Below are 10,764 nucleotides of genomic sequence, written 5' to 3' on the forward strand. Positions count from 1 at the left end.
ACTTGATGGATGACTGTAAGTGCATTATGATTCTTTTTCCTCTCATTATCCAATGCTTCTTTCTCCGTTTGGTTTAACTTAGACTCATCTTCGGGTCCTGTATAACCTTTTCTCAACGATCTCCAAGAATTGTTGTCATACGTAGCACCCATTTGTCATAATTTTCTTTCGTAAGTTTAGGGTACTGGAAAGCTACGACATTATTTTTTGATGTCATATTTTATGAAGTAGTTCTAGATGATACCACTTTGTTAGAAGAAGGTGGACACTCACAACAATTCGTACAAAAGAAGAGGAAAAACACATGCACTTGAATAATATCATAAATTTCCTTACTTTGTGAGTAACAATAAAATGAACAAAATCCTACGCATTTAAAGAAAAACTTTTAACTAAGAAAATATAAGTTATCCTTTCATTTATCCCTAGAAAAACTCATTTCTCAAAATAATGATAGCTTTCTTATTTTTCTCATGGATGCATTTCTATTTTTTTTATGAATGTCAAGTTTATTACTCTATTTTTAACAAGCCTTTGAAGATGTCTAGGCCAGACTAAAGCATGTACCAAAGAGGCATAATAGTATAGTTGAATGTTGTATGGGAAAAGATGATTTTAGGAGAGAGAATGAAGAATAATTGGTGAAAGAGCATCAAGTATAATTATTTGGTTGAATAATCAAATCAAAAAGCTAATTTCAAGAAGCAAGTAAATGACGGGGTACAATTTTTCTAGACAAATTACGGAAAAATGTGGAACTAAGAACTATATTTTGGTACACCTAAAATGAAAATATGAACTATATTTTGGAACAGAGGGAATAATAAACTAGCTAAGGATTAACCTATAAATTTATAGGGTTACTTATTTAAATTGAAAGGGCTTTTACTTATGTTTTAATACATTATATATTTCACTTAGTTTAAATAGTAACTAATTGTTGAATCCAGCAACACTGAATTATTTTATAGTTATACTATAGAATATAATACTCTGCATGATAAAATTAGCATTTCGTTACAAGCAGAAAATAATAGCTTTATTCTTGGATAATGACTTGCACAGAATCACGAGTTCAAGACAATACATAATCATGAGTTTAACCGTCCAAGTCCATTTACAGACATTTTGATAGGAATGTGTGTGAGTGTGACAAGCCGATAAAAGAAGGATGGCGTGAAATGCGTTTCTTCTAGAATTATTGATTTTGTTTCTTCTTTGATCTTCCACGTTAACACGAGATTCACGCACACAACTGAGCAATTGTCCAGCAAGCACAGCAATTCCAACAAACGCCATTAAGATTTAAGGCATTACCAAGTAAGTGTTGGCCCAGTGGTGATGGGGATGCTTTGGTAGGGCGGACCCGTGTTCAAATCCCCGCAACACCCTTGGGCGAGGAATGGAACCTAACCACCCCGAACTTGGCCTCGATCCGGATGTAACCCGAAGGGTGAACCGGGTGCAAACAAAAAAAAAAAAGATTTAAGGCATTAGATTAACAATCCAATTAAACACGTCGCATGCAAGCAATTCTAACATGTACTGGGTCATAATTTCCCAAATCTGTTGCGGGCAACGTTAGTAAAAATAATTTCCCAAAGCAAATTAAATTAGCACAGAAGATATTATGTCATGGGTCATAACTTTTCGGTCCACTGCAGAGCTGCTTATAACTGATAAGCGGGTAATTTGAATCGGTTGGTTCGGATTAATTAGGTGATCATATATGAGTGAAGAGTAATGATTGATATTCAATTTATTATCATATCTTAAAGACTTAAACTATTATTATAAATCAATCAATATTTGACATATTCAATCTTAGGATTAGATCAAGTCAAACATCAAGTATGGACTCAATACTCTCATATTGGTAATATGGTCTATGTGGGTATTGATAATAAATCTTATTAGGTTTAGTTTCAATCCAGCTTGTCATTCATGTCAAGTTTTTAATTTATTTCTTTTGGCATCTCCTATCGATTACTCTTATATTATACTTCCTTCATCCTATAATATAATGCTAATTTTTCATTTTTCACGGAAATTAATGATAAGTGCATATTATAACATCCCTTACTTGCATATTAGGGTGCATTCTCATGCAGCATTATGCATATTTAGGTCCCTTTTCATAAGTTACGATGCTTTCACATGTTGTTTAGTCTTTTGATGTAATCTCAGGTACTTTGGACTGCTATTTAAGGACATGATGATTAAGGCACGTAGATGACCTTCAACACGATATACCTAGATGGAGAGTCTCATAGGAGCAAATGAGCAAAAATTAGTTTTGGTACCATGCACATGTTACATGTCACCCGGGTGTATGATGGGTGAGCTCATTATCTAGCTAGTCGCAACTAAGAAAAAACAACCGCAACAGTTCTACTAGTCAGTGACGAAAGTGAATATCATTCATGACTGTGATATGATAAGATCATGATATGGTCGAGTGTTAATTAATTACGTGAGTTTCAATCAGACATACAACTAATAAATAAATGAGTAAGTCTAATCGGGTGTAACATGTTACACCATAACTTATTGTGTGACAAAACCTCACACGTATATAATGACACATACCCCAACAAAAATAATGTGGACTATGCAAATAATAACGGGAATATGACGTCATTGTGTCATCTTTTGCATGTCATTTGATTTTTTTTTTTTAATAAAAAAAGCGTTGATTTATGGGTTGTTACACCATAACTTATGACATAACAGTTATACCTTGGATCAAAAAAAAAAAAACACTTATACCCAAGAATTCCTATAAACGAATTGTTTTGGAGACAAAGGATCCGTTTCATATCCTATCCCAAATTACATAACTATGTTTCACTTGATTTGATCAATCTCTTAGCTGTCTTAGGTGGCTGGAAATTTTATGCACGATTAATTTGAAGAATAATGCTAAGAGATTGGAACCTTATGTAGCAAAGAATTCGGAACTAAAATATTTCTGAAATCGGAGGTTGACTAAAACTAATTGCCTGTTGATAGAGAATATATTCTCCGCGACTCTGTCACCTACTATAATCCGTGATTTTGCGGAAGCAACGTATAAAGATTATATACCATAGAATTTTATCAATTATGTTATTAAGGTTTTGTGAATGGGAAAAGTCATCAACCAAATCTCATTAAACGGTAAAGTATATATATATGCGACCTAATATTAAGAAATCATACTGAGCTAAAATTCCTAACAACATTGCAGATAGGTTTACTAACTAGACTAAACTCCTTATTAACATAATATTCCAATATATGTCGTCTTCACCCGGCCACTTCAACATAATTGAAAATGCAGTACTTCACCAGTTCACCTTAGACCTTACCGTTGATTACATAACAATGCAATTTACACATGTTCACACTCTGGCTGGAATTGAAAATACGCACAATCGCGGCAATCAGATTTCGCTAATTTAAATATCTAACAATATAATTATATGCTTTTTTGCTGATGATACACTTGTAATTTTGCTATAAATAAAGTTCTCGTTGAAGTTTGCAAGTGTACCCCATCTCTTTAGCTTTTCTTGTACAAGAAACTATTGGCGCATATCCGGTATGGGCCAACAATGTCTATATCGGGGTATGTTGGTAATTTTTCCGGAAAAAGACAAAAAAAGTTAATTTAATGGCAATTTACACAATAACTTTGATCATGTAGGAGAGAAATCAGATCAACTAATTATATGAATCAGATCAACTACAATGTGAATCAGATCAACTATGATGTGAATCAACATTTTTTTTGTTATGTAAAAACCCAAAAAAAAAATCTATTTATTTGCAACTTTGCCACGATATGGACAAACAGGGTCCATACCGATATGCAACGCTCTTTCTTATACTAGCTCAATTGAGTGAAAAAGTAATTTGTATGATATGTGAGATTCTTGAAAAGAGACAATTGTGCTAGATTTGGTGGGTCAGGGGCGGATCCAGCGTGGGTTCAACTGAACCACGTGGATCCGGGACAAAATTACGAAAACTGGGCAAACCAAATGATATAATATATACTAAATACAGCGGAATACATTATTGAAAAACATTGTAGATCAGCGGTAAGCTACTTGCTACAATATTGTTTGAGATTTCGCTCAATAGTCTCATGTTTCGAATCCTGGTAGTTTAGTTTGTCTATTTTTTTTGTTTTTTTTCTTTTTTATAGTTGGCTTTTTTTTTTTTTTCCTTTTTTATCCTCCCTTAATCCCTCTTGGCTTATGCATTAAATCCTTGGTCTTTTTTTTTTATCCTCTCTTTTGGCTTAGTGCATTATATTTTGGTCTTTCTTTTCCTTTTTTTTTTATCCTCCCTTTATTTTTTTAAGCTCTCTTTTTTATCTATAAATCTGTCCCTGACTTCCTCCCACCAAGTATAAATATTGTAAAAGCTAATGAATTTAATTAATTTACATTCTCTTTTTGTCTACGTCATGTTTGTGCTAGATAGTTTTTAGAGTTTCATACTTTGTTATACATATAAGTATATAACTTAATTGATAAGTTAATTTAATGAAAAAAGTTTTAATAGTTAATACACGTTTCGTAGTTTGTATAACTCTATAGCTTGTTGATAAATTAAGCCTTTCATTACTACAAGAAATTATTTTATTTTTTTTGTAATGATGTAATTAAGAATGAAAGCCTCATCAAGTATAATTGTTGAAAGTTTTTTTTTTCCTTTTCTTTAAAAAATTGCAATTTCAAATAGAAAAATTTAATTTGGATTTTACATTAAATTTATTCCGAACCCACGTGGCCCAATTCCTGGATCCGCTACTGGGTGGGTACAATAACAGCTAGAAGTTGTCTCGTTATTTGTTTTACTAAAAAAAATCGCAATTAATATAATAGCAAATCAATTTCCACCAAAGTTAAAACACTTTCGGGGAAAAGCTACAATAGCAAATGATATATCATTCCAGTAGTTTTGTGAAAAATTGCAGTACTTCTGTTTTTGGCTGTGTTGATTTCTTTCACAGTGCTAGTTTTTCACCTTTTATTTTTCCTTCCTTTATTTCTACTGATTGATAGATCTTAGGTGAATTCTTTGTCCTGTAATAATGTAGAGTTGGTAATGTAGTGTATAAATATCTCTCTAGGTTGTATGTGTCGTCTTTGAGGCAGAATAACATTCTTGCACAGAAATACAAAAGAACAGAAAACACAAAACTCGAGTCTTGGTTTCTTCAAGTTTCATTAATAACTGGTTATAGTTTTTTTGTTCTTCTGGACAACGAGTGATAAAAAGCTATGGTGCTATCAATATTCAGTGCCCACGCTACCCCAAAAATATTCTGCAGTATTAATGTAAGTGTAGCTCCTGATCGGGCAATGTTAACTCGCCAGAAATAAAACATTAAAAAACTATTAGAACTGATAAGTTGGATTCCACTATTTATTAATTTCTATTAGTATTGGGTTGTTGACCGACTGAGTAGATAAAGTTTTTTCCCTCCTGATCCCCTCAATGAAAGACGTTCATTCAATTCAAGTTTAATATTGAAAATTTTGACATTGAAGTTGCTATATTACAATCATTTTGCAGGAGAATATCACACATGATGGGCCAAAGATTAAGCAAGATGATGTGCTGGAAGGACGAGGGGTAAGCACAACTTAATTTTCAGAATGATGATGCAAAAATTATTGATGGTTTATTTTATTATTCTTGTTCCACAAAATTTCATTTGATGTCTCTCTGTTTTCGATATAATGGACAAAAATTCTTAAAATTTACATGGGGATCTCCAATTCTCCATCTGTTACTAAAAATCTTTTACCTCTTATTGTTTGCTCAATTTGTTTTTCTTGAGGTTAAAGTTCGAAAAGTTTAACTAGCTATATACTGTATCATACTTCCTACATTTCATTTTAATCTATACGTTTTGATATTTCATACTATTTACAAATTTCACTTTGACCATTATTTGTGATTTATATGCGGATGAAAATATAGTCATGTGGGATCTGGTTAGATTTATCATAACATGTATTTTGTTAATATGTACTTTTTATAATTTTTTCAAATATAAAACTAAAGATATGTGTCCTCGAAGTTTTGCATTGACGTGCATGAAAAGTGTAAGTGTGTAGATTAAAATGAAACTAAGGGAGTATATAGGGCAATAGGAGTAGGAAACGGAAAAAAAAGATGTAACTACCTCATTAATTATAAAAATAGAAAGATAAAAGAGTCACAACAATAAGAAAACTGTGGGATTTTACTATACATTTAGTTACTTCTCTCTTAATTAAATTGTTTAAATAATATTTAAAATTCTTGACTTAATGGAATAAATTGATTAAAAATTTAAATATCTGTGATTTATTAGAAGTAATTAGCATTTAATTTAAGTTTCTTCATGTTTTCGCACACATAATCTCTATTATATAAGGGAAGGGGGAGTAATGGTGTCCTCTTTTGAAATGCCTATTTTGCCCCCTTCCCTTTCTAAATTACAAAAGTAATGTCAAAATCAAAATCGGCACTCAAAGAAAACTACCGAAAATTAATTTACAACACTCACTCACAAATCACTTAAAAGAAGAAACTTCATAAATCACTTATACAATTGAGAAAATCACGTTATAAAAATCACGCAAATCACTCAAATTAATCAGGAAACTTTATTAAAACTTAAAATTAACATACAAACTAAAACTAATAACCTAGAACGTTAATACATACAAAAACATTTACAAAAATTTACTTACAAATTACTATTCTCAAGAACCATTCACAATTAATGGTGGGTCATGATAAAAATAGAGGTGTATTTGTAGTGAAATCGGAATTTAGAAGTTAGACAATGAAAAAAATTATTTACTTTTTTATAGTGTTTAGAATTTAGAAGTTAGTACTGTACTTAATTCAAAAATCAACTAAAAAATTATAATATTAGAAATCATAAATATATAAATTCAATAAAATTTCTATTTTGTTCATAGAATTTAACTTTGAAAAGTAAAAAAAAAAAGACAAAATAATGGTGAGAGACTTAAGTGACAGAAACTAGATCAATCAAATTTTGCAACTAAAAACAATTATACTTCATATGTCTAATGTTCAAATTTTAACTCTTATGCCGAAGAAAATCGAGTTTCTGTTTCGAAAAAATTTCAAGCACGCATCGCGTGCAAAAATTTCTAGTGTACAAATAAGCTAAGGCTAGTATTTAATCAACATATACTACTCTACATATAGGTGTCATTTGCTTTGTAACTTTAAAAATCGGAGATGTTGAGGTGGTGGAGTAGTGATATTCCTTCTCACCTCGCATCACATCTATTTCATTTATAATGTGTAATTAACACTTTCTCTTTTTATAGTATTATCGTATTGAGCCTTCTAAATGGCACAATTCCCCTCCATTAGTGAATGCACTGAAAGCTGCGGCTGAAGATAATGTGGCAATGTTCGGCTTTCCTGGACACAACAGAGGTCGAGTAGCTCCACTGCCAATGATTCAGCTCATTGGTGAAAGGTCATTCCTTCATGACATATCTGAGGTGGACAGCCTCTATACACCGCAAGGGCCTATATTGGAAGCACAAAAGCAAGCAGCAGAAGTATTTGGAGCATCAAAGACATGGTTTCTTGTTGGAGGTACAACTTGTGGAATTCATGCAGCTATAATGGGTGCTTGTAGTCCTGGAGACACCTTAATTCTACCTCGAAATTCTCACACAGCAGCAATATCTGCAATGGTCTTATCAGGGGTGGTACCTAAGTATATATTTCCTGACTATGATTTTGATTGGGATATGCCTACTACAATCTCTCCATCTCAGGCAAGTAACTTCTCTTGTATATGATTTTGACGACATTATGGCTCCGTTTGGTAGGGTGTAAAACGTTTTTCCGGAAAATTGTTTTCCTCTATTTTCAATTTTACATTGTTTGGTTGGCAAAAGAGTGTAAAACCATTTTCCCTTAGGGTAAAATTACTCTCCCAATGATGGAAAACCATTTTCCTTTCAAAGTGAAGGGAAAACTATTTTCCTTATCTCTCTTGTATATTTTCTCACTACCTCCTTACTTTCCCTTTCATTTCCCTTTCATTTCATCATTTTCCTTACATGAAACCAAACAACGGAAAACTAATTTTGGAATTGTGTTTTCCATTGTAAATTGTTTTCCATGAAAATCATTTTACACTGAAAATGTTTTACGCCCTACCAAACGAAGCCTATGTTTTCTGTACGTTCGAGTATCATATAGAATTTGTTATGTCTTTGAAATGGTCACAAATGTTAAAGATGATATAATGATACTACCTATAAAGGTAAATTTATCATATGCTAAAATGCTCTGCGGTTAAGCATGTTTGGCTGAGAGTCCGGGGGTGGATCGATGGACCAATGCTGAATTTTTCCTAGGCGTGGGACATTTATGGTCATTGATTTGCTAACAACTCATAGCTCATGAAAGTTGGCCGGGGTGTTACGGTATATTTGGATTGTTTTTTTTTTTTTCTTTGATTCATATGAGCCACGAAGGCGGTACAAAGAAGGGGAGGGGGATTCATATGAGCCACGAAGGCGGTACAAAGCACCTCAATCTTAACCACTAGGCCAAGACATCCTTGGTGTATATTTGGATTGATGTGTGTTATATTCTCTCTGTTTTCCTAAAAGTGACTTGGTTATTTCTATTTTTTGGTACTCATTTCCTCTAATGGAGAGATAATTCTACTACAGGTGAAAAGAGCAATTGAGGAATTGAAATCAGAAGGCCGAAAACCCGGAGCTGTTTTCATTACTTCCCCTACTTATCAAGGACTATGCCTCAATATAAAAGCGATCTCTGAGCTATGCAACCTACATAATATTCCTCTTATTGTAGATGAAGCTCACGGTGCTCACTTCAAATTTCACCCATCTCTTCCGTTGTCGGCCCTCGAGCAAGGTGCAGATGTGGTTGTTCAATCCACACATAAAGTTCTTTCTTCTCTTAGTCAATCATCTATGTTACATGTATCCGATAATAATATCGTAGACAAGGATAAAATCAGTAGATGCCTTCAAAGCCTTCAGAGCACTAGTCCAAGTCCCCTGCTTTTAGCTTCACTAGATGCTACTACAACTCAACTAAAAGAACATTCAGCAAGTATTTTTAACAATGCAATTAATTTAGCAATGGAAGCTAAAAACACAATCAAACAAATTCCAGGAATTACATATGATTTCCCTAACATTGACCCTTTACGTGCTACTTTTGGTGTCTATGATCTTGGTGTTTCCGGATATGAAGCTGATGACTTCTTATTTATGGATCAAAAGGTAATCTCCGAGCTCTCTGCGCCGCGATATCTCACAGTTATGATTCCACCAGGAACTTGTAGGGAGCACATCAATAGGCTAATCTTAGGATTTAAGCATTTATCATCATCGTCATCGTTCATCCAACATCAAAGGAAGAATGAAATAAAGCACGTTGATGTAAATATTAACATGTGGAAGGATATTGACATGAAATTAAGTCCACGAGAGGCATTCTTTGCCAAGAAAAAGAAGGTAGATGTTAAAGATGCAGTCGGAAAAATATGTGGTGAGTTGATATGTCCATTTCCACCTGGTATTCCTATTACTGCTCCGGGTGAAGTGATATCAGAAAGAGTTATAGATATTTTACTGCAATTTAAAGATGATGGTGCCAAAGTGGTTGGAGCTTGTGATCCTCTTCTTTCTTCTATACTTGTATGTGATACAGATACTACATCCGTTTCTTTTTAATAGTTACACTTACATTTTTACACATGTCGATACACTACTTTGGGCCTTTATATCTCTAATTTTGTATTTGTAGAAAATATAAAAAGTTGATATTTTCTAAAAGTACGTATCAAATAAGATCCCACATGACTATATTTTGGAGCAGGCATAGTTTGAGTTGCATTATTAGCAAAAATAATCGTAGTTAGTGCAATTGTATATTATATATGGTATGGTAGTGCTTTATCTAAAGGCTATACATCTTTAGCTTAGCTTCATCTGTTTCTTGACCTAATTGTACCTCTTATTAGAGGTGTTATGACACAATGGTTAAAGTATTGAACATACATGATGCAATTTTCTTTTTGTTTTATTGCTTAATTGTTTTTCTTTTACATACTCGTGCAATAATGAATTGGAATTGCTTTGATTTGAAATTTCTAGTACACTAGTTAATTCTAGCGTCTAGCAACATGATACATTATAACACAAAAATCTATTTTAAATTAAATCATTTTCTACAGTAATGTCATGTGCAGATATACTCAAAAATATATATTGTATACAATATTTTATCTTATTATTTAGAGGAGCATTAAACAAAATTTAACAACAATATTCCAATCAATAGGATGGCTCTTTATTCACGGCTTCTATCACCATAATTACATATAAACTAGAATTATGGCCCGGACGTTGTCTCGGTAATACAATTTTATTTTATTTTATGTATTTATTTTGTTCAATAATTGATTTCATCATCTTTTATACATATGTATAGAAAAAGAATTTAGTGAAATTGTAACTATTAAAATAGCCAAGTATATTCTAAACTTGATAAAAAAAAAATATTAATGTATTTTGAAGGAAGTTTTAAAAGTTAATACGATAGGTACGTTTGAAACTTAATACTTTTAAGAAATTTTTTTAAAAAACAACATTTTAAAATTTTTAATTTGTGAGAAAAAACCTTTTAAAAAATTGTTCGGCGAGAAAAAACCTTAAAGTACAATTTTTTGTGAGA

At 32.3% G+C, this 10,764-nt stretch overlaps 1 protein-coding gene across 1 annotated transcript; it reads left to right on the plus strand.

The window, feature by feature from the left end:
• The first annotated feature begins 4,968 nt into the window (after positions 1 to 4,968).
• On the plus strand, positions 4,969 to 9,942 carry LOC104903089 (uncharacterized). Its single transcript, XM_057392838.1, has 4 exons — positions 4,969 to 5,333; positions 5,572 to 5,631; positions 7,356 to 7,817; positions 8,727 to 9,942. Exons 1-4 carry the CDS (start codon positions 5,277 to 5,279, stop codon positions 9,759 to 9,761), a joined length of 1,614 nt encoding a protein of 537 aa, XP_057248821.1. The 5' UTR covers positions 4,969 to 5,276; the 3' UTR covers positions 9,762 to 9,942.
• The last annotated feature ends 822 nt before the right edge of the window (positions 9,943 to 10,764 follow it).

The sequence above is a fragment of the Beta vulgaris genome, chromosome 2, assembly GCF_026745355.1.
Source record: "Beta vulgaris subsp. vulgaris cultivar EL10 chromosome 2, EL10.2, whole genome shotgun sequence".
Taxonomy (NCBI): Eukaryota; Viridiplantae; Streptophyta; class Magnoliopsida; order Caryophyllales; family Amaranthaceae; genus Beta; species Beta vulgaris.

Bases quoted from the DNA above. Each gene is read 5' to 3' on its own strand.
- LOC104903089 (XM_057392838.1), top strand. From the start codon at position 5,277: ATGGTGCTATCAATATTCAGTGCCCACGCTACCCCAAAAATATTCTGC. The intron at 5,334-5,571 runs GTAAGTGTAGCT...ATCATTTTGCAG, and splicing joins AAATATTCTGCAGTATTAAT to GAGAATATCACACATGATGG. The intron at 7,818-8,726 runs GCAAGTAACTTC...ATTCTACTACAG, and splicing joins CTACAATCTCTCCATCTCAG to GTGAAAAGAGCAATTGAGGA.